General features: G+C 37.8%; 5 protein-coding genes across 9 annotated transcripts; 3 read left to right on the top strand and 2 right to left on the bottom strand.

Moving 5' to 3' along the window:
- The first annotated feature begins 352 nt into the window (after positions 1 to 352).
- Positions 353 to 5,398, top strand: idh3a (isocitrate dehydrogenase (NAD(+)) 3 catalytic subunit alpha). Of its 2 annotated transcripts, XM_044357564.1 has the most exons (12): positions 356 to 456; positions 832 to 897; positions 1,715 to 1,777; positions 1,928 to 2,011; positions 2,220 to 2,334; positions 2,681 to 2,868; positions 3,139 to 3,272; positions 3,366 to 3,468; positions 3,608 to 3,672; positions 4,759 to 4,843; positions 5,011 to 5,163; positions 5,246 to 5,398. In XM_044357564.1, the coding sequence occupies exons 1-12, from the start codon at positions 430 to 432 to the stop codon at positions 5,327 to 5,329; spliced, it is 1,167 nt and encodes a 388-aa protein (XP_044213499.1). In that variant the 5' UTR covers positions 356 to 429; the 3' UTR covers positions 5,330 to 5,398. The 2 variants fall into 2 exon arrangements, with proteins under 2 accessions (XP_044213500.1, XP_044213499.1); XM_044357565.1 differs by lacking the exon at positions 832 to 897 and having other exon boundaries at positions 353 to 456.
- Positions 5,399 to 5,906: 508 nt separating this feature from the next.
- Positions 5,907 to 13,435, bottom strand: acsbg1 (acyl-CoA synthetase bubblegum family member 1). 2 transcript variants are annotated; one of them, XM_044357561.1, is made up of 15 exons: positions 13,386 to 13,435; positions 11,544 to 11,621; positions 10,862 to 10,929; positions 10,417 to 10,685; positions 10,199 to 10,287; positions 9,890 to 10,010; positions 9,729 to 9,809; positions 9,487 to 9,636; positions 9,171 to 9,347; positions 8,615 to 8,796; positions 8,240 to 8,473; positions 7,913 to 8,130; positions 7,593 to 7,732; positions 6,961 to 7,207; positions 5,907 to 6,485 (listed from the first exon to the last, which is right to left on the bottom strand). In XM_044357561.1, exons 2-15 carry the CDS (start codon positions 11,588 to 11,590, stop codon positions 6,409 to 6,411), a joined length of 2,100 nt encoding a protein of 699 aa, XP_044213496.1. In that variant the 5' UTR covers positions 11,591 to 11,621; positions 13,386 to 13,435; the 3' UTR covers positions 5,907 to 6,408. The 2 variants fall into 2 exon arrangements, with proteins under 2 accessions (XP_044213496.1, XP_044213495.1); XM_044357560.1 differs by having other exon boundaries at positions 13,164 to 13,387.
- A 38-nt stretch (positions 13,436 to 13,473) lies between these two features.
- Positions 13,474 to 17,070, top strand: dnaja (DnaJ heat shock protein family (Hsp40) member A). 2 transcript variants are annotated; one of them, XM_044357562.1, is made up of 8 exons: positions 13,474 to 13,623; positions 14,040 to 14,180; positions 15,159 to 15,333; positions 15,429 to 15,533; positions 15,630 to 15,857; positions 15,942 to 16,172; positions 16,262 to 16,362; positions 16,484 to 17,070. In XM_044357562.1, exons 2-8 carry the CDS (start codon positions 14,049 to 14,051, stop codon positions 16,697 to 16,699), a joined length of 1,188 nt encoding a protein of 395 aa, XP_044213497.1. In that variant the 5' UTR covers positions 13,474 to 13,623; positions 14,040 to 14,048; the 3' UTR covers positions 16,700 to 17,070. The 2 variants fall into 2 exon arrangements, with proteins under 2 accessions (XP_044213497.1, XP_044213498.1); XM_044357563.1 differs by lacking the exon at positions 13,474 to 13,623 and adding an exon at positions 13,714 to 13,935.
- rps27l (ribosomal protein S27 like) lies at positions 17,066 to 18,827 on the bottom strand. Of its 2 annotated transcripts, none has more exons than XM_044357567.1 (4): positions 18,739 to 18,827; positions 17,971 to 18,079; positions 17,445 to 17,555; positions 17,066 to 17,323 (listed from the first exon to the last, which is right to left on the bottom strand). In XM_044357567.1, the coding sequence occupies exons 1-4, from the start codon at positions 18,742 to 18,744 to the stop codon at positions 17,295 to 17,297; spliced, it is 255 nt and encodes an 84-aa protein (XP_044213502.1). In that variant the 5' UTR covers positions 18,745 to 18,827; the 3' UTR covers positions 17,066 to 17,294. The 2 variants fall into 2 exon arrangements, with proteins under 2 accessions (XP_044213502.1, XP_044213503.1); XM_044357568.1 differs by lacking the exon at positions 18,739 to 18,827 and adding an exon at positions 18,621 to 18,732.
- A 122-nt stretch (positions 18,828 to 18,949) lies between these two features.
- Positions 18,950 to 22,706, top strand: LOC122986348 (ras-related protein Rab-8B-like). Its single transcript, XM_044357566.1, has 8 exons — positions 18,950 to 19,714; positions 20,365 to 20,425; positions 20,512 to 20,572; positions 20,674 to 20,751; positions 20,875 to 20,964; positions 21,079 to 21,144; positions 21,241 to 21,291; positions 21,400 to 22,706. Exons 1-8 carry the CDS (start codon positions 19,591 to 19,593, stop codon positions 21,490 to 21,492), a joined length of 624 nt encoding a protein of 207 aa, XP_044213501.1. The 5' UTR covers positions 18,950 to 19,590; the 3' UTR covers positions 21,493 to 22,706.
- Positions 22,707 to 22,732: the final 26 nt, after the last annotated feature.

Below are 22,732 nucleotides of genomic sequence, written 5' to 3'. Positions count from 1 at the left end.
CAATGTCACTTTAGCCTATTTATGATGACAGATATTCCTCTTTTTCTCATGAAAAGCTAATATTTAGTGTTTTTTTTTGGATATGTGGTTTTATTACACGACATTAAATATAATGTCACATCTTTAAAACTCAGGTCAATCCCGGGACACACACACAACAAAAGCGAAAGAAATCATAAACGTGTTACAATAAGTATAATATTGGTCAATATTTTTGTAGAAATCAAAATTAAGTAGTTGAAATGAGTGCGTGATTGAACGTTAGTACCAGAAAATAATTGAAATTCACATGAATCATGGCGTTATCTACTGTGTGACTTTATTTAATAGAGGTTTATTGTGGAGGGGAAATGTTCAGAACGGATATCCGCTTTGTACTGTAGCTAGCTTGATAACTGCTGCTGCATCGACCTTGGTGGCTAGCTCAGGATGGCAGGGAATACGTGGAGGTCAGCGGTATGTATGAGGAAAATATGTAAATTATTTAAAGAATAGCACCAATTGCATGTCATTGGTTTCCAATTCATCAACTAACGTTTGGCTCTTTGACAGTCGTTTACAGTCACAGAATGCTGTCATACAGCAGACAGTACCAGCTAACTGGCTAGGCGCTAACGCTTAGGCTACTTGCTTCTAGTTACTATAGCAACCTGACTCTGACCGCTAGCGTTAGCATTTGACGAATGTAGCTAATCTACTTGTTTTCTTTTCTAATAGCTACATTTTATTAACAGTTTAGCGTTGGCGTCATGGGTAATTGCTCAAGTTGAAAGTTTCTTGATTGAGCTACACCTTGGCAACAAATGTCTATGAAATGTCCCTTATCTACAGATTCTTAATCTACTAAGACAGTGGGGTTTATCGGTCAAAGACAAGGATAAAATCAAGGCAGAGGAAGTAAGTTAAGCATAAGTATTAAAACGTTGACTATCCTTGCTGCTTGAGGAAAACAGCTAGCTAGCAATCTCCCGCAGTAGTATAGCTATCCAAATCTGAAATGGGCATTTCTTTTCTAAGTCAGTAAACTGTTGTGCTCCAAAGCTAAAGGTGACCTCTTGCTTAGCTTTTTCTGTTGGTTAATTAACGCTACATTACTACATTCAATTTGCCATTCTTGCTGTCCTTGCCCCTGTTGTAGGCCTGTTGGGCCTCCACTCATACACGGATGCGGGTGGTGATGGTTATAATCACACAAAGAAATGTGCCTTTTCAACACAGCTAACATGCTATTTAATAAGGACTCACTATTCCCGCTGGGAAGTAGTGCAGTCTCCGCTTCCAGAATGTCCTTTGCAGATTGCTCCTAAGCCATCTGTCTCTGTCTGTCTGTCGGTCTATCTATCTATCTATCTATCTATCTATCTATCTATCTATCTATCTATCTATCTACCTATCTATCTATCCGTCTGTCTGTCTTGTTCAGACACCTTGTGTGTTTCATGTAATTGCACTGCACTTTTCATATTTCATATTCAAATATTGTTTACTAGAGTGACCAAGGATTGGCATTACAGTAATTATATATTTTTTTGGTCAAAAACAGTCCAGATAAAACATGCTGTACTGAGACTGCATAATTCTTGGGTCATTCACTTTACATCATAGCTCTGTTTATTCAAATAATTGTATTTATGGCTGTATTTGTGCTGTAGAAGTGAGACAGCTTACAGTACATTGGAAAAAATGTTAAATTTGTTGCCTTTTTTATTGTCAGGTGGCACGGGTGGTTGGAGCTCTGCAGAGAGAGACTCCACAACCCAGGACGTTCATCCGTGGGGTATGTATCTTTCCCCTAGAGCTACAGTGAATTTTTTTTCTCGAGAATTTCTAGTGTAACTTATTGCTTGTATTAAATAGTGACTTTCTCAGAAGTGTGTAATTATTCTTGTGTCACTGAATTTTATGTGATTTTTGTTCTGCCTCACAGATGCATACTGTTACTTTAATCCCTGGTGATGGAATTGGTCCAGAGATCTCCACTGCTGTCATGAAGATATTTGAAGCAGCTCAGGTTAGTACCTCAGGACCAGGGAGAAACATTATTGATCACCAGGAAGAGTACCCAGCAAAATTTTTAGGTTACAATAGATACAATAGATAACACTTGATTATTCTTTAATCAATTAAAGTCTGGAATTTGTTGTAATGACAAATCTTTTATATTCTAATGTAAAAATCAGCATTTTGTGAACTAATCTAGTACTTCTGTTTTGATACAGGCACCTATTCAGTGGGAAGAGAGAAATGTTACAGCCATCCAAGGACCTGGTGGCAAATGGATGATTCCTCCAGATGCCAAAGAATCGATGGACAGGAACAAAATTGGCCTAAAAGGTAACCTGCTTAATACACTTATAATTACTAAAAATAAAATCTGATGCTTTCCAGTGAGTTGATGATGATGATGATGCTGCTGCTGATGATATGTTCTGTTTTTTTCCTAGTAACTAATAACTAAGCAAAGCATTAAAAGCACAGCAAAAATTAGGAAGTGAAATTGTTTTAGAGATGAGAAGTACATTTAAACAAATACCAATGAAGATAATAAAAGATTCTTACAAATACGTAACTGATAAATTACATGACACACTAGTTTAGATCTTGTCCCTCTAAAGGGTGTTTTCATTTAGTGTTGGCAGATGAACTTATAAATAATTTTGAATTACTCAACAATCTACAGGTCCTTTGAAGACACCGATAGCTGCTGGTCATCCCTCTATGAACCTGCTGCTGAGGAAAACGTTTGACCTCTATGCCAATGTGCGCCCCTGTGTGTCCATCGAGGGCTACAAGACCCCTTACACTGATGTGAACCTGGTCACCATCAGGGAGAACACTGAGGGTGAATACAGTGGAATTGAACATGTGGTAAGAACTTTTAACAACACATTACTTGTCTAGTTGTTACGTTTAGTTTTTTTCTTTTGACCTTTTGATTATTTCTTCACTGAGTCATCATGTAGGCCTATTTAATTTTCTTTAGATCAAAACCATTTTTGGTTTTTTGCTTCTCCAGTGTAGACACCTTTTGATGTTTAGGAATAAAACCTTTAGCATTTTTTTAAAACCATTCAAAGATGATTTATAGTTAACAGATGTTTCCTGAATGTAATCTTTCTTGAATCTGTATATTTTCAGATTGTTGATGGAGTGGTACAGAGTATTAAGCTCATTACAGAGCAAGCCAGCCAACGCATTGCAGAGTATGCGTTTGAATATGCCAGAAATAATCAAAGGGCCAGTGTTACTGCTGTTCATAAGGCCAATATTATGTAAGTTGTATTCAATACAAACTACTTTAAGTAACGTGTCATTCTCAAGCTATTTGCCAAAATAAAAAGATTGTCTTCTTTTTTTTATTATAGGCGCATGTCAGATGGGCTTTTCCTACGAAAATGCAGAGAGGCTGCTGAAAAGCACAAAGATGTGAAATTCACTGAGATGTACTTGGATACTGTGTGCCTTAATGTAAGTCCCAATAGCTTTTGTTATGTATTACTTTAGTGTGAATGAATGTTTTTAATGGATAAGAAGCAATATTTTGTGAGGGGGTTTTGTTCTTAAAATGCCTAATTATTAGTGCCATTGTTTATACCTGTTTTCACAGATGGTACAGGATCCCACACAGTTTGATGTATTGGTGATGCCAAATTTGTATGGAGACATCTTGAGGTAAGTAAATGTCACCAGAGAACCTCTTAGATTGATAAGCTTTAAAATAGGTGTGCTCTTCATTAAATTGGACAAAAAAGCAACTTTTTCAAAGCAATTCCTTTGTAGATGTACAGTGCATTTACACACTGCTGCAAATCATGAAATTTTGTTTCATTTGTACATGTAGAAAACAGTTAAATTAAGAAAATAGTGCAGACTGTGTGGTTTCAATAAGGCCAGTATTTAATGTAATTTAATGTAAAACTCAAATTTAGACAAAGTAATTTAAACTAACCTGGACTGTAATAATTTAACATCAATCAAAGAAAAAGCAACTAAAATCTGTAGTGATGATGGTCTGCATCAGTTGCAAATGATGTGCCTATGTATATGAAATCTAGTTAATAAGGTCAAGCTCTTTTCCAACCCCTCAGTATTAAGGCTATCTGGTGGAACAAGTACAATCATTTAAACACCTTGTGACAGAGATAGACACCTCCTTGTCCTTTTTCCAGCATACAGACTCTGTGTACAAGAAAGCCCAGCAGCGCCTCCACCTGCTGAGGAAGCTCAGGACTTTTAATGTCAGCAAGGACATTTTAACCCTGGTTTACAGGACGCGAATTGAATCCATACTCACCTTCAACATTGCACCCTCACCACCAAACAAAACAAAACTCTCCTGCATAACTAATCAGGCCAGCAAATTAATTGGTTCACCCCAAATTCCCCTTATCTGAACTCTACACCCGATCAGTGATCAGGCAAGCCACTCTGATCAAGCAGGACCCATCTCAACCCCTCCAACAATCCTTCCAGTTACTGCCATCAGGTTGACGCCCAAAAGTCCTACAAAAACTCTTTTATTCTCTCTGCGATCATCATCCTGAATAAACTAAAATAGGCACTGTACTCTGTCCTATTTAATATTGTTATTAACTATTAACTATTATTAAACTTTATGTGTGTTTTAAAATGTGTATTGTTGAGCCTTGTTAAATGAAAATTTCTGTTTCTTTGTGACAGACAACAAAGTTATCTTATTTTATCATGTACATGCACAGGAATAAACCTAAAGATAACTGTATGTGTTTACCATTACAGTGATCTTTGTGCTGGACTGATTGGAGGTCTTGGAGTGACCCCTAGTGGAAACATTGGCGCCAATGGTGTTGCCATATTTGAGTCGGTATGTTGTTGGTAATCCCATTTGTCAAAGTATTTATCAAAGTACAAGTTGCACAGTAGAAATTCATGGTGTGGGATGAGCTAGTGAAGGCATGTCAAAGTTTGCTTCCTATCTTTTTATAGAAATATCAACTATAATGACTGATTGTGATTAATTTCTTCTGTCAGGTTCATGGAACTGCCCCGGATATAGCAGGAAAAGACATGGCCAACCCCACCGCCCTGCTGCTCAGTGCGGTCATGATGCTGCGGCACATGGGCCTGCATGGCCACGCCAAGAATATTGAAACTGCCTGCTTTGACACCATTCGAGACAAGAAGGTAGTTTAATATCTCAAGAAATTCTGACACAGTGTTTTGGTTATATGTCCCCATTCTGATTCATAATACTTTTGTCTTCAAGGTTCTGACGGGAGACCTCGGAGGGAAGGCAAAGTGTTCAGAATTCACAGAGGCAATATGTCAAAGAGTGCGGGATACAGATTAAAGGGATGGTAAATGGGCAGTGACTCAGCATTTGAGTCCCCTTCTTTAATCATGTCATGCTGTATCTGCACATTTTAACCAAAAGATGTATTTAAAAAAAAGACTCAGGAGTCTATGATCCTGACGGTTTTATTATTTTTTTCTCTGCACTCTTCAAAGCATTCTCTTCAAACTCATGACCAACAGTTACTGTATATGTGATATGTATTTTATTCCTAAAGTGTGGTGGATATTGTCTATTTATTGGCTGATATTGGCCTCTTGTCTTATTTATTTGACGCTGTCATATTGACATTAAAGACACAATCCGTAACCCTCATGATGATCACCTGAGGGATACTCAAAATGCAGATTGCAAATTATTTCATCAATAAGGCCAACTCTTTAATTATTAATGTGAATATATTTAACATTCATGCAATCAGAAAATACAGATTGAGGCTTTAATTAAAACAATCAAGCATTCTTAACATTAAATTAGCAAGTGTTTGCACTAAGTCTTCATGTCAGTTATGTTTTTGCTGCAAGTGTAATGAATGTATAAATGAAGATGAATATTACAGCGATACCAGAAATGCCAGACTCTTTATTAGGTGTTATCTAAATGACCAATGTGGGTGTCATAAGCCCCCTCAGCTGCTATGATGATGACTTTGATAATATCATGGTAATTAGGTTTCCAGTAAAAGTTGTGTCCATGAACGCTGTAAAGTCAGTGTTTCTACACAAATTAGTATAGGCTATATACTAACTAGTACCAAATTTTTACATGAGACACTGTAAGAAGCTGTCCTGCAGGTAACTAGTGTGATTTTTTAAGAGAGACAAATATTTCAGCGTATAAGAAGATGCAATTGAGATTTGCACAATTCTTGGTATTGTAAGTACTTAGAAGGTAATCTTGTTTTGCTCTTAAATGTTGTAAAACTTTAAATATGGTTTCTCTGTTATTTTTTTTGCATTTATGTACACAGGAAGACACAGATATAATTAAATTCCATGCATGTCCACAAGAATGATGCTAGTAACAAATAATTTTCATACTAACAGTTACAGAGTAAGCTCTCTAGGAGCGTGACACTATTCTTGATACAGACTGTCTATGACATTGTGGTACATCTCCAAGACAACAGGACGACGAAGCTTCATTGTTGGACCTGGAAGGACAAAAGAATGTAATGAGCAATAGTTCACTGCAGTTTCACAATTGCAAGGCCCATAATACAAAAGACAAAATTATGAAGTTTATAACATTGTTATATACAACATACATATAAGTGTTATGGTCTAGGGTAACACTTTTACATGTTCATAATTTCCTCATGATTTCCGGGGAAGTCAGAGCAACATTTGGTACTAATTACAGGGAAAGTAGGATTTTTTAAAAAGTAAATATCTATTCAGCATTCATTCATCAATAGAAAATGTATCCTCCCTGTATGTTGAATTGTATGTTTCTTGTTCAGCTCACCTGTGTGTACCAATTGAACTTCCCAAAATTAGTAGCAAATAAAATTACATCTTTCCCTCCATAAACTTCCTAGAAAATTAATTGGAAATTACGGACTTGTAAAATAATGCGTTACCCAGTCTGGCTCAACAGTCCACTGATCACTGTTGTGCTAAATTTACCCAGCTCTCCTCCAGAAACAGAAAAGTCCTTTCTCAGGATAGTCCACTTTTGTATGCGTTGAGCATTAGAGATGGCTGCAGAGTTGACTCTGTCGATTCCCTCCTGAATTGCACGGCACACGTCTTTGTCTTTCCCTCCTATGATGTCAGACACCTTGGTTGCTTGGCTGCCTAGGTTTCGGCAATACTCCACAGCCTCCAGACTCAGCTCCTCTGTGGGCTCCATGGTCTCTGTATTGCTGCTAGACTAGAACACAGAATCAAATCCCATTAATTTTAGGTATTTCCTTCTAAATCATGATTATAGGTCAAAACAAACAATTGCAGTAATTTGTGCAACCAGTTATTTTAATTGCTTCAACTCCACTATGTTTTCTGCCTTGTTACAAATCTCTCAAGGGAAAACACTGTGTTGGAAACAAAGTCTTAAACAAAGCATTATTAAGCACTGGGACTGTATACACACTGCTGCTGTGGAAATGTTAATTTATGTTCATTAATGGTTCATTGTGCACAGTTGTGTTTGCAAACAGTCACATAAAAGTGGCTTAACATAAGATACGGTTGATGTCAAGTCACAATACAGTGTAACATTTTCCAATATCTACAATAAGAAACTAATGGTACATTACCTTTAAGGTTAAAAGCATTGACAAGAACTTCCTCTTGTCCCCTATCAGCATGGCGTTGCTGATGATGGGTAGCTCCTTCTTCACTGCATCCTCAATGGGAACAGGGGGAACATTCTCCCCTCCGGCTGTGATGATCAACTCTGAATAGAGAGAGGGCACCCTGACATTTCAGCTGTTTATGACTCATAAGGAGGATAAAGGAGAAGTATCTTCTGTCCTGAACAACATGCACTCAAGTGTGTGTAATCTACAGAATGTAAGCTGTTGACCTTAGATAAGCAATTTTCGCACAATAGCCTTATTTGCTCAGATAGCGCTACCTTTTATTCTCCCAGTGATGTACAAGAAACCCTCCTCATCTATCTTCCCCAGGTCTCCAGAGTGCAGCCATCCATCTTCATCCAAAGCTTCTCTCGTTTTGTCTTCCATATTGAGGAAACCCATGAAAATGTTACGTCCCCAAAAGCAAATCTCACCTGTCCCCTCAGAGTCTACGTCGGCCATTTTGTATCGACAGCCAGGCACCACCTTACCACAGCTTTGTCAGAGAAATCAATTCTTTTAGTCACTTAATACTCATAAGTCTAAAATACAAAACTTAGGCATGACAAACTTTACATACAATTGTTACAATCTTGAACTTTTACCTTGGTAGTTTGTAGGCTTTGGGACCTGACATGAAGTGAGGTCCCGTGCTCTCACTCATGCCATAAGCCTCATACAAGTGGATGTTCAGGCCGAGGAAAAACTGCACTGTTTCACTACCGATCGGTGCTGCTCCAGAGAAGAACTTCTGACAACAAGAGAGGCCCAGCTCAGCCCGAAGCCTCTGCAGCACAAGGCTGTTAGCCAGGGAAAAGAGGAACGGTTTCTCATCATCCCTGAAAAAGGAAAAATTAAATTATGTCTGAGTTTTATGTACAGTTACATCAAAACAGTTCAGAGCACCTCGAATATATATATAGCATCCAAATAAGAATCAACCAATGTAACCTCAATAATTCATCTCCATCAGCACTTACTTTAGCATACACTTTTGGTTGGCCTCCAGGCTGACTGACATTGCCCAGGTGACCAGTTTCTTTTTCACATAACCACACTCGCTAATTGCCTGTTTTATCTTCTCCATCATCTTCTCCCACACCCGCGGGACACCCATGTGGGATGTAGGACAAACTTCTCGTAGTGTTGTTATCAGGCTTCCCTAAACGAGAAGACAGACATGAAACACCTACTTTTTTTTTTTAGTTGTGAAATTTCATTTTACACAAAAAGTTCATTACAATATTCAGTTTTTCGTCACAGGATGTAGAATTTCTGTATCATTTGAGAGACAAACTGATATTGATATATAAACTGATTATGGGAAAACACTTTTGACAAAAAAACTCTTGGCAGTAAGTGTGTAACAAGTCTTATTAGAGCCTTTCTGCCTTGCTTTTACCTTAGCTGAGTAAAAGTTTGATGTGAAAGTGCTTATTCTTGCACAAAATATGTTCACCTTTGGTCTTTTGACCTTTGAGATATGCTGTTATTACTGTCAGAACCCACATGTGTGAGCTAGGCATTTTTGTTTACCTTTAAGGCATCTGGTTGTGCAAAGTACACCAGCTCACCCCAATGGATACCAGTCCAGAGATCATAGATCTGAGCAGCAATGTGACTGAGAGGAAGGTAGCTCACTAGTGACTCCTGTTTAGTGTCGGCCGGCTGCATGTCCCCTGCCCTGCTGGCATGATTGGCAGTCCATGTGATCTGAATATTCATCGTATATATATATAAACAGAAGATTGTTTGTTGTTGCCATACTTGCTTTGCTTAATATCACAATCATCTGCCTGCATGTAGTCATAATAAATCTGTACAGATTAACAGTAATCACAAGAAATCTTACATTGTCATGACTGAGCATGACACCTTTCGGCTTGCCTGTGGTGCCAGACGTGTAGATCAGGACGCAGCATTGGTTGGCTTTCTGGCTGCTGATGATGTCATCCAGTTCTTTCTCAGAAACATCCAGACCCAGCTCCATGAACTCCTCCCACTATCCCAAAACAGCAACACACACCATCATGGCCTGAGCTCAGCAGTCATTTTGGTCTGTATCATTTCATGTGGTGTCAGAAGTGTACTTACAGAGTAGAGATTGGAAATCTTCTCTTGGATTGGTCCACTGTACTGCACTATGGCTTTCAAATGGGGCAGTCTGTCACGTATCTTTGGTATTGAAAATGAGAAATTTACCACAAAATGTTTTATATGTAGACAAAACCTGTACATTATTTAAGTAACAGTACCTCCAATATCTTATCCAATTGCTTTTTGTTTTCCACCACAATAATGTTGGCTTTGGAGTCACTAGCCACATATTGGCAAGCTTCTGGTGTGTTTGTGGCATAAATTCCAGTCATTATCCCTCTGTGAGGAGGAATAAAGGTTATTATAAATAAAAGATTAAAGTTAGTGAATGTGTCATTGCAACAGGGTCATGTGAAGAATGAAATAATGATAACAGCACAATAATAACAGTTTATTGAATATATAGATATCGGCTGATTCTGTTCAGTGCTTAGTATTGTTGTTACTGTAGGATGTGTCTTTCTCACCCTGCCATGATGGCACCGACTGCAGAGAAGAACCATTCTGCTGAATTGAATCCTAGTATTGCCACTCCATGGAATCGCTCTAAACCAAGCTGCACACATTAACAAATGTTTTTTTCTTTTCTTTTTTTAAAAGCTGACCTTTAATAGTTGTCACTTAGTATGCACTGTTTACAATAAGTAGATTAACCACAGTTCTGTTTTTGGATAATATACAGTACCTTTAGAAAGCTCTTGGCTGCTCTCCGGCAGAAATGATAATACTCTAAAAAGGTAATTTTTTCCCACTTGTTCTTCTTCTTGCTGGCGAGTGCGTAGATGTTTCCATATTTTTCAACTGAGGCTTTGAACATTTGATGAACCGTGATAGGCTCCTCCGAACAACCTTCTTCTATTCTCAGCCTGACTGCGCCTTTAGCATCTGCAGTCCAAAGAGAATGAGCTGGAGCAAGAGATGCGCCAGCAGTCACCTCTTCTATGTGTTTCTTCCCTGAGATGAGAGAGAAAGCAAATCTGACAAACAAATCCAGTCCATCCCATAGAGATATAAAATCAATTTCTGTTTCCCCATCAGGATTATCCAGTACCATTACTACTGTTCACTTATGAAGAACTTCCACCATGATCCCAACACCAGAATGGATGTCCCATGTGCTTATAACTCACCTACAGAGGCATGTTCTCCACTATCTGTCTGCACGTCTGCCATAGACTCCTGAACTGACAACTCCACACTAAAACACACAGAGGAAACATGGGCTTCAAACAACTCGGATACACTCCCCCTCACATTCTGGCAGTGGTTTCGGCCGCTGTTTTCATTTCATCACATGGGTCAAATCTGCAGTGGCATATTGTTTACCCAACACAATGTTGGGCTTTTGGCACAGCTAAAGCTGTTTGCTTTGTTTGAAATTCAGTGAAAGGCAAAAGATTTTTCACTCCTACGTGTTAAAAACTTTTTCTCTTCTCTAGCATTGTTTTTATAACATTTTTTCTGTGATTTAACTAAATGTAGACATACAATTTCAAACCTGCCACATTGCAAAACCATTGCCATATTAAAACAAAGTAGACAGGAACATTCATTCAACAACAGGAACATTCACTCAACAATTATTGTGATTTTTCTACAAAAGGAATAATAAATAAAGAAGACTTCCAAAACTGTATTGATCAATGACAAACTGTTCTCCGACCATTTTCACACTTTTAGTTTTGTACTGTGGTGTAATTGCACGCCAACTGATAAATCTTTCCCATTCAACATTAACTGAAAAGTAATAAACTATAACATCCAATCATCCTCTAGATTAAAGAAACAAAAAGTTCATTTTAAGTGGCTTACCTGGTCACAACCTGATCATCTCCCTTCTCTTCATTAGGAATTTCCATATTGTTATGTGTGGATCTCCTGGTAGTTTGGCTACAAGTTATCCAGAACAGAGTTTACAGATTTGCTCAAAGAAGACACTTTTCAGAATCTGGTAAGTGTGCAACAAAAAAATCAATCTTGTCTCTCTAAACAATGCGCATTTAAATATTTGCTAAACTTTTGTCAACATAAAGTTTTTATCCAAAAGACGTGCACTTCAACAAGTCCGATGAAGTTGTCAGTGGTTGCAAAACAAGTCAGAAAGTCTGTGTGTGCACTACATTGGACCACTTGCTCAAGACCATGTCCAGAATTTAAATGAGGTCTGTCTTTTCACATGTAAAACAGTCTGATTATAATGTTCTCTTAAATCAAATACAGATAGGTAAAAACACAAATTATAACAATACACCTCCAACTTTGACCAAGCTGACTCTATATGAGTTGACTATGAGTTGGGCTGACTCTATACAGTATATATCCAACAGAAATTGTAAACACCCTATTTACTGAGTGTCAATTTCACCATTTGAGTTTATATGAGGTTGCTGCTACGCCATACAATCTGAATTCATTCAAAATGTTGCACACAAATTTAGTAGATGATTTAATAATTTTTCAGTTTTTTGTATACAGCCATATAGCCAGTCAGGGCAACAAGTGCAGCTGTTAATTCACTCTCTTTAACAAAAACGGTTGAACACATGACACAAGTAAATAACACAATTATAAAGAGAAAATGCAGTCATTGGTGTGCAATGTTTATGACTGTTGTGTGACTGCATAAGTCCACAGCAAGAGCAGGAATATTTCACTTTCACCACTTCAGCTGGAAGTTAGTTCAGTGTGAAAGAATACTAGACATTAATGGCTAATTTGATCAAACTCTCTTATACCGTGTTATCTTCCAGCATTCTCCCTATACTGTATCCTAGAAACATTACTTAGAATTGAACACATTTTTTTCTCATAATTTAAATGTTTTAACATACACTCCTTGATATTGTTATACTGGCTAATAGTGCCTCCACACGGCATTTGAGGGCAGAAATGCATGTTTTGCATTTGCATGTTCTGTAACAAATTTAACCACTAACAAAGCCATCACAGTTACAAGCATTAAGCCATGATGATACCTATGTTTTTTTTTTCTTTCAGTGATTTGAACTATATTAATATTTATCAAAATGGACCACCAAGTATGCATAAACATGAATTAGGTCATTATGTAGTTCAAGTAGAAAAAATACAACTTGACAAAGAGCTGGCTTATTCATAGCATATACATATAAGCATATTTAATAATATTATATGTGCACAACTTCTTCTTCTTATTATTATTATTATTATTATTATTATTAATTATACACTGCATTACACTACGAACATTTGCACATTCCTGATCAACATTATGTACATTTCATTTAATTCTCTTTGATTTAAACTTTAAACCTGTAGCAGCTCTTCTCACTTGGAATATATTTTACATATTTTTTAATTGTAAATTACTTTCTTTTTGTATTGTTTAGGATTACTTAATTGACTGCTATGCACCACAACACGAAGGCAAACTCCTTGTATATGCAAACCTACCTGGCAATGGTTCTGATTCCGATATTTATAATGCTATTTATATTTTCTTTTATAAAGACGTATACTACTTTTAGTCCTATATTCCCAAATAGACCTTGTATGAATGAAGTAGATTCTTTTTGTAGTTTAAACTGAATCTTGGAGCCATTGAGTCGCTGCCCTTCGACCAATACTACACCAAACCAAGGAAATGTTGATTTTGTAAAACAGGTGAAGATATACATAAGCAGCTGATCTGGGAACCTCCTGCCCCCTCCTCCTTGTCGCCTGCTTTTTTTCCGTCGTGGTCTTTTCTAGACTACGCAGTCCCAACCCACGAAACATCCGGCCCCTCTCCTCTGAGCTCTCCAGAAAGTTCTGCAGCGTGAAGCGTATATATAAGAACCAGCCATCTTCCCCAACCAGCCACCCTCAGAGTAACACGCGTGAAAGCCCGGATAGTAGTAACAACACCTGGCAAGTAAGTACACGATAGTATCATTTGTAAGAATGTTTAACTCGGCAGCTCAAAAATGCTAACACTTTCATTCAAGCTTCAAACGTAATGTACGCTTATATGGAGCTGACAGGAGTCGACATTTAACCACATGTGCTGTCTCTGTTAACTGTTAACGTCCTAATCTGTTTGAGGCATACGTTACTGTTTCCTAGCCGTTAGTGACGTTATTTTCTAACGTTTAAGCGAACGTCGACGCCAATGTTAACTTTGCTGTTTGGTAATATTAGCTAACGGTTAATTTTCGATGTTTGACATGTGGGTATTTGGCTAACGGTAAGTTAGCATTGTGTCCTAACGTTAACGTCTTGGACAAAATAAGAAGCGACACTTTTCTATAGTGTACTAATGTGATTATGCTTTATTATGTCTTTTGTTAGGTTGTCACCATGGTTCATGAAACTGCCTTCTACGATCTCTTGGGTGTCAGCCCTAAAGCCTCTGCAGAGGAACTCAAAAAAGCCTACAGAAAACTCGCATTGAAATTTCACCCCGACAAGAACCCCAATGAAGGAGAGAAGGTGAGTTAACTAAATATAACGGTAGAGACCTTTAGGGTGTCCCCCACAGCCGTTTATGGACTCTTTCTAATTTTAAACCTTGTTGAATTGACAACAAGTGAATTCCAGGAACTTTCTGGAATGATCTAGTAGCAGTTCCTCTGTCTAGGTACAAGCTGATTAACCCTATGACACCGTGTTGAAATGCCCCAGGATGTAACGTCAAGGGGTTGTGAAATGAATGTTGAAGATTAAAATTAATTACATGATCCTTCACTGCCTCTCTAGACTGTATTTTAACACTTAAAGGTGCAGGTGTGTAGAACTTGGTGGCATCTAGCAGGATGGATCTGGCAAAAAATGGAATAAAATATTCATAAGTATGTCTTAATTAATATGTAATGCCATTAAAAAGTAAGAATTGTGCTTTCATTAGCTTAGAATGAGCCCTTTATATCTACATATGGAACGGGTCCTCCTCCACAGAGCCCACCATGTTGCACCGCCATGTTTGTTTCTACAGTAGCCCAGAAGGGACAAATCAAACAGTGGCTCTCAAGAGGGCCTTTCTCCATTTGTCTCAAATTTCACAGCCCCTGTAGGCTCTACTAAACACTTGGAAGGGGGGGTGGGGGTTACAATCTGCAACTTTACAACTACATGCCACTAAATCCTACACACTGTACCTTTTTAAAGGCTATTATTGCACATTGGGCTTAGCAATTTGTAAAAAATTTGGTTTGATCAGCCATCTGCACATTTTAAAGTTTCAGTGTCATCATCAGAAACATGCTAAAATGTACAAGTAATCCTAATATAGACTCTTTCAGGAGAAAAACATTTAACAATAACATTCATTAGTCACTAGAAGGAATAGTGCAATTATTTTCTGCTACTGTTATTTATTGCAGTTATAGGAATTATTTATGAAATCTTTAAATGCAATCTTGCTTTCAAAAGTGACTCATGTTTTTTCTGTTTTTTGTTGTATTTCCACAGTTCAAGCTTATATCTCAAGCATATGAGGTGCTGTCAGACCCAAAGAAGAGAGACCTGTATGACCAAGGTGGGGAACAAGCGATCAAAGAGGGTGGCATGGGCGGAGGAACGGCCCCAATGGACATTTTCAACATGTTCTTCGGAGGTGGAGGAAGGATGCAGAGGGAGAGAAAAGGTAAGATATATTTTACTACAGCTTTATAAGTAATTTAGCTGCAGACTGTCTTTATATTCATGTATCTGTAACTTGTATATATGGTTTTCTTGTAGGGAAGAATGTTGTCCACCAGCTTAGTGTTTCACTGGAGGAGATGTACAATGGCACCACCAGGAAGCTTGCACTCCAGAAGAATGTAATTTGTGAAAAGTGTGACGGTATGTAGTGTTGTACTTCTGCTTTTTTTTTTTAATCCCAATTATAATAACGGTTTTGCAGTAGTTCTGGAAATTATATTCTCCTGTTAATTACAGGGTATGGAGGTAAGAAAGGTACCTTGGAGAAGTGCTCAACTTGTAAAGGAAGAGGAGTACAGGTCAAGGTGCAACAGATTGGGCCAGGCATGATTCAGCAGATCCAAACCATGTGTTCAGACTGCCAGGGACAGGGCGAGTCATTCAGTTCAAAGGACCGCTGCAAGAACTGCAATGGACACAAAGTGGAACGCAAGAAGAAAATTCTTGAAGTTCACATCGACAAAGGTAATTTTCATTCCCCATTTATATGTTGTAGCATTAAATTTGCACTGCGAAGCAAACTAAGCTGATTATAAATGTGTTGTGTAGGTATGAAAGATGGCCAGAAAATTTCATTCAGTGGAGAAGGTGATCAGGAACCTGGACTGGAGCCTGGGGATGTATACATTGTGCTGGATCAGAAAGAGCACCCCGTTTTCCATAGACAAGATGACAATTTGATAATGAAGATGAACATTAAACTTGTTGAGGCCCTGTGTGGTTTCAAGAAGACCATTCAAACGTTAGACAACAGGACGATCGTCATTACCTCCCAGCCAGGTAATTCACTGAATTCAGCAGGTTTTCATTGCTGGCACTTTGGTAGTGAAGTATCTCATCTTGTTATTAACATCTTTCCTTTTTAACAGGTGAAGTAATCAAATATGATGACACTAAATGTGTTCTGAATGAGGGCATGCCAATTTACAGGGATCCTTACGATAGGGGACAACTTATCATTCAGTTCCAGGTAAGTCAGTAGTCGCAAAATGTTTCACCAGTGTGACACACTTGGATTTTTATCTCTTATGTCAGATTCTCAGGTTCTCATACAAAGCATACACCTCAGCTAATTGTACTTTATCCCATAGGTGGAATTTCCAGAAAAAGACTGGCTCCCAGAGCATCTCATGTACCAACTGGAAAGACTACTTCCTCCCAGGGATGATGTGATGATTACCGATGACATGGAGGAAGTGGATCTCTGTGAGGTGGATATGCGAAAACAGCAGAAAAACTACAGCAGAGAAGCATATGAGGAAGACGAGGATAGTCCCAGGGGTGGAGTGCAGTGTCAGACACAGTGATTGTAGTCTATGATACAATGGACAAGGTTTGACCAATGCCTTTAAAGTCCCGCTTTTCACAAAGTAATGTACTGCGTTTAGTTTGAAACAGTTGCCAGTATCATTTTTGTGACTTTTCTTGGAACATGAATATGCAAGTGGAGTACTCGTTTCACATGTCACGATGCTGTGCTCCCAAAACTGTATTTTGGTGTTGTCTGGTATGTTCTCTATTTAAGATTCATGTCTTTTATATGTATGTTTCCTAAGAAATCTAAGACACAAATGTATTCATCCAGAAACTGAAATGACTACTCGTATGCTTTCTGTGAAGGTAATTTCAGTCATGACAAACCGTTTTATTTCTCAATAAAAGTCCATGAATGCTTCAACTTTTCCAACAGATTTCTTTATTGACTTAGTGAGATTTTAATTCTAATACTTTGCATATTAAAAAGTTTGATAGTAAGTTTATAAATTTGTCATAAAAGTTGAACACCTGTACAGTGACAGAACCTGTCAGTGAATGCACAACTACATTGAAATCAATGGAAAAGATAAGGGATTCATCAACATCATGGCTTAATTACAGACATGATTAAGTGTGTAATCCCTTTTAATGTTGCTTTCTCCTGAAAGAGCAACCTGTAAAGAAAATAAGAAATTAATTAGATTGCAGTCTGCTGTTCAGCTGATGGTAGTGATATGTTGTTTATACTTTAAGAGTTGCACTAGCATAAATTCAACTCTTTAGTGGATGTTTTACCTTCTGTCAGTCTGGCCTTTCCTCCTTTTGGCTGGCACAACACAGTTGAGCATCCCACACACAGCACCACTGTCTGAGCATGGCTGAACACAGTGGTGATCTTGTAGCAACCTGAGAAAGAAGTAAAATACTAATTATTTTTTTAAAAACAAAAGCATCTGTAAAAAGAGGTTGTCACAAATACCATGTTTGTAATGTGATATAAAAAATGGTTGAAACACTGCAGAAACCTAGTAATTGGTCCTGGTGTGACAAAAAATTCATCTGTATGGAATATTATATTATTCAAAAAGGTGTGCTTGCAAACAGGGTTTTGTATCTGTAACCTCAGTTTTGCTTGGGCTTAGGCTTGCAAGCTCACTTTCACGAGCTGGGCAGCAAAAATACTTATCGTTACTTAATGTACAAGTTTACAAAACTATGGTTACAGGTACCTGTTTTCAAGTACACCTTTTAAAATGATATAATATTTCCTTGACGTGGCGCATGCGTCACACTGCCAGGTGTACAACATCTGTTAATTTACCTGGGCACTTTACGTCCATAAAGTAGGAGTTAGGACTCTGAACAAGTCTTTTCTTTTTGTGTTGTCTTCTCTCATGGTCAATAGCAGGGTGGAGGAGATCTTTAGCCAACTAAAATGCAGAAAAAATACAAACCAGAGACAATTTTTAAGACCTGACACGTTCACTTAATTTGGTTTTGACGGGTTAGTAGTAGTGGTATATATTTGGTATATATTTTCGTCAGACCCTAACATACATACACATTTTGAAACCCTTCTCCTTTAATAAAAACAATAAGTATGCACACTGTGTTTTTGAAGAGTGGGCTTCAGAAAACACGGCAAATAAATCCTGTTTGTTTACTGGCATAACAATATGATAAACGATAAAACATTAACTGTACCATACGTATCTATATTGTAGGTTTTTTATAAAAGCTCAATGTCATGTTTGTGAACTCCATCTGGTAAAGAAAACCGTAAGGGCTTGGCGAAAATTACAGATACAGACTGTTTCTTGGACCGACATCACTCCGCCTCACGTTGTAGCGACAAACTGTTGCGTTTCAGTAAGTAGTCGCCACCCGCGTCACGCAGCGAGCAACGTTAGCTAACGTTGCGCACCATGTGCTACATTATCATCAACAACACAATTTTCAAAGGTTTCATACCGCGAACACAACGACACAGTGTGACAACAACTCGATGTGTAAGAAGCACAAACAGCTGACATCACTGCATATTGACTGAAGCGAAAACAAACGTCCAAGTAAAACTTTTGCAACTTACAGGCATTATGCTTGTCTTTTCCTGCGCATGCGTGAGCTGACTGAAACAGAGAGGGGAGCAGAGACTGTGGTTGGTGACCTGAGGGGCTGACACTGTATATTGTTGACACAACAGTCCAAAACTTGAGAAAAGTTTTCAATTGAACTTGGTAAAAAGGTACACCAGAGCCCAATAGGAAATAGAGACAGTTTTGTTAAGGTTGGATTCAGGTTGGTGCAGTATTTTAAAAGGATTTCTCAACAGAAAGGAGCGCATTTTGAACATTTTTGCTATGTACTCATAATTTAATGAATTAAAAAAAATTTGACATGCGTCCAATGTTTATCAGTGTGTTTATTGTAGATCGAAATATGATTTTAAAGAATGGCAGTATTTCTAGTATTAAAATTACAACGAATGTTGTGCAGCCATCTCTGAGGTCTCTGCAGTGCTTTTTGGTTTTTGCATAGGATCAAGCTCAGGCTAACACTTTTTAATAAATAATGGCATCCTTTTAGATAAATTAATTGCTTTCTGTATGTAGTGGTCTGTGATACACATAATCAAATCGTCAGTTTCGCCTCACAATTAAATGTATATAGCTGTATAAAAACCAGGAAAGAATAAAGGACATAGCCACCCACATATTTTTTAATTTTATCAACTTATAAAAGAAGTGACTTTAAAAAAAAGATACATGTAGTCCTAGCTCAACCCCATAAACTACATGGACCATAATGCAAAGCAGAAAGTGACGCCACTCATTTCAGCACCGGTCTGCAACAGACAGCTGAGGATTTCTAGACGGGGGATCCCGGCTCAGTACACGGCCTTTCTTATCATCGAATCGTTTGAGCGCTTGGTGTGTTTTAAATGGCGAAAACGTACGATTATCTCTTCAAACTGTTGCTCATCGGAGACAGCGGGGTCGGCAAGACATGTCTGTTGTTCAGATTCAGCGAGGACTCCTTCAATACCACCTTCATATCCACAATAGGTGAGTACCCCGCAGCCGCCCCTCAAGATAAATCTGGCATAATACAATGCTTTAATGCACTGCCCTGATGGTGGTCATTATATATAGATGTAGTAGTGCCATATAGGGTAGTAAAACGTACTCACAATGTTTAAAAATGGCAGCAATTACATAAAAGCAAGACAATGGGAATGAGAGACAAATAATAATGATCTGCTGTCCTTGATGCCATACAGGCACCTGCAAGGTTGAATATAAAATGAAATCAAAACTGTTGATGATGTTCAACCTTTGGAAACCTTATTGTAATGTAAATCTTACTGTACTTACTGTAGATTGCATTCACAATAATATTATATCCACCCAAAAGCTCTATAATAATTTACATAGTGTTCTTACAGCATCTACAGTACCAGTCAAAAGTTTAGACACACTTTCTCATTCAAGTGAATGGGAAGGTGTGTCCAAACTTTTGACTGGTACTATATTTTCCTCTTAAGCCTTGACACAGGATTAAGAGTCAATAACACAGTTATTTTAGTTTATAAAGGACAGTCACTTATTGCATAAGTGCCTGATTTGCTGTGCATCGTAGGCATGTGAAAATATTTTATATCATGTAGCTAATCAGCGCAACCAGCACCACTCTGACTGTGTCTATTCAAATGCAGGAATAGACTTCAAAATCAGAACAATAGAGCTGGACGGAAAGAGAGTCAAACTTCAAATCTGGTGAGTGCAATTTGAATAGGAGAATTTTTTTTTCAAAAAATCATTGATATGTCTGTTTACTGTTAACGTTGATTTGATGTTCTCAGGGACACTGCAGGGCAGGAGAGGTTCCGCACCATTACTACAGCTTACTACAGAGGAGCGATGGTAAGTCCTCGCTTCATCACTACACTCCCTCTCTTTGGGCTTATCTTACATATCACTGGAGTTGAGAAATAGTTTGTGAGAATGACTGTTTTTCCTCTCAGGGAATTATGCTGGTCTACGACATCTGCAATGAGAAGTCCTTTGAAAACATAAAAAACTGGATCAGAAATATTGAAGAGGTGAGCTTTGAATGGAAATGTACAGACAAATTGAATTTTTATGTGGTAGAAATTGCTGTTTGATATTGTCAGTATACACTTGTGTCCTGTGTAACACTTAACAAGCCTTTTAACCTCTCCCAGCATGCCTCATCTGATGTTGAGAAGATGATCCTGGGTAACAAATGTGACATGACTGACAGGAGACAGGTGTCCAAAGACAGAGGTGAAAAAGTGAGTCTCTGTGCTGAGTCACTACTAAAAAGCTCTCTCAAACAAATGGAAATGCTGAGCATTTTTCCAATATGCAATGACTGACTCTAACATTGTATTTTTTATCTCACTCAGCTGGCTATTGATTACGGCGTTAAGTTCTTGGAAACCAGTGCAAAGTCTAGTTTAAATGTAGAAGAGGTAAGTAAAAGCTTTTAAATCTGAAACTACCATGTAACATGATTGATGCATATTTATAATTATAAAACTTTTTGATTTGTTTCTCTTTCACTCTAGGCTTTTTATACAATGGGAAGAGATATATTACATAATCTGAGCTCAAAGACAGTAAGTGATTTTGAGTTTCTTGTAACAGATGCTACATTTTGTGTGAAGGCTTACATTTTTAGTACTATGTTTTGTACATTTATCCCCTATCTTATCTTTTCTTGCTAGACTGACAACAATGCTGGAGGATCGGGCAAACCAATCAAGATCACAGAGAAAAAGTCAAAGAGAATTAAATTCTTCAAGTGTTCACTCCTCTAGGCTGCTCGTCTCGAGTGTGCACGGCTCTAGTGTGACTTTTCTCTTTTGGAGGGTTCCTGCTTCCCGGGTGTCCTCGTAGCAGCGGCGGCGGAGATCATATTCAGAGCGCCTTACTGCCAGCTGAAGCTCACAGGTTCATAAGTGGTTGATATACCATCCTGATCTGCTGACCAGAAGAGGATCAATGACAAATGAGGCCTGATACTGTATATCCACTCAATCAAAAGACTTGTGTGTGATGGTCAGCAGTGGTTTGTAGCTGGCCCTGCAGTGTCTGCTCGCAGGAGGCAGTGATTCTGTCGGCATTTATAATACCTCTGTTTTAAAAGTTGGATCTTATTCAAATATCCCAGTAGCACATAGTTGTCTTATAAATGTAAAACAATGAAAACACTTCAAATCTTTCATATTGTAGCATTATTTTATACAGACTACCTTGTGTCATATTTACTATGAGGATGCTGTCAGATATATCAAGTCTCAGCATTGATTGTATTTGTCCATGTAAATCCAGGCTTGTAGTTGCACTGGCATCATATCCATTCGTGTGTGCCAAGAAAGAGTTTTTGTGACAGAAAAGACAAAAATATGTATAAATTCAATCTACTGTATTATTCTTTTTTAATGGAACCTTTATTTATACAGGTTACTGTGTCAAAATGAAACTGTTAAGGGGTTGTTTGTTCTTTTGGGAGATGTAATTAATACATATTGTTATGCGATTGTCAGTATTTGCATGAAAGCTGTAAGAACACCTCTGAGTGGGTCATTATTAAGCACATTCTACAGTGAAGAGAAAATGTTTACAGACAGTATATGAAAGTCTTTGTCAACCATATATTGGAAGCTCATGTCACATAGTATATGTCAGCACAACTAACTGTTGTGTATATACTTTATTTTAACCTTAAAATACATCTTAACAGGTTCCCTTTACATCTCCAACATGAAAACACGACGACTTGGGAAAGTTATAATGTGAATGATTGTCTTTGTAAGCTACTGTATGTTACACCATTGACAAGTAAAGGAAGTCAATCTTTAAAAGACAGTTATGTTGAATTTCACTATTCTGCACTGACAACTAAGAATAACTGCATGATTTAAAATGTTAAAGAATTTGGTAATGACATTTCATTACTGTCATTCTGTTTTTCTCATTTTTGTGAAAACAGTTTCACAAATTCAGTCAGCAGCCAGTCTATGATGGCAGTCCACCTTTGATTTCAGTTCTCTGCCT

Source organism: Thunnus albacares, chromosome 7, assembly GCF_914725855.1.
Source record: "Thunnus albacares chromosome 7, fThuAlb1.1, whole genome shotgun sequence".
Lineage (NCBI taxonomy): Eukaryota > Metazoa > Chordata > Actinopteri > Scombriformes > Scombridae > Thunnus > Thunnus albacares.
Note: the sequence above shows the minus strand (reverse complement) of the source record. Positions and strands in the feature narration are given on the sequence as shown.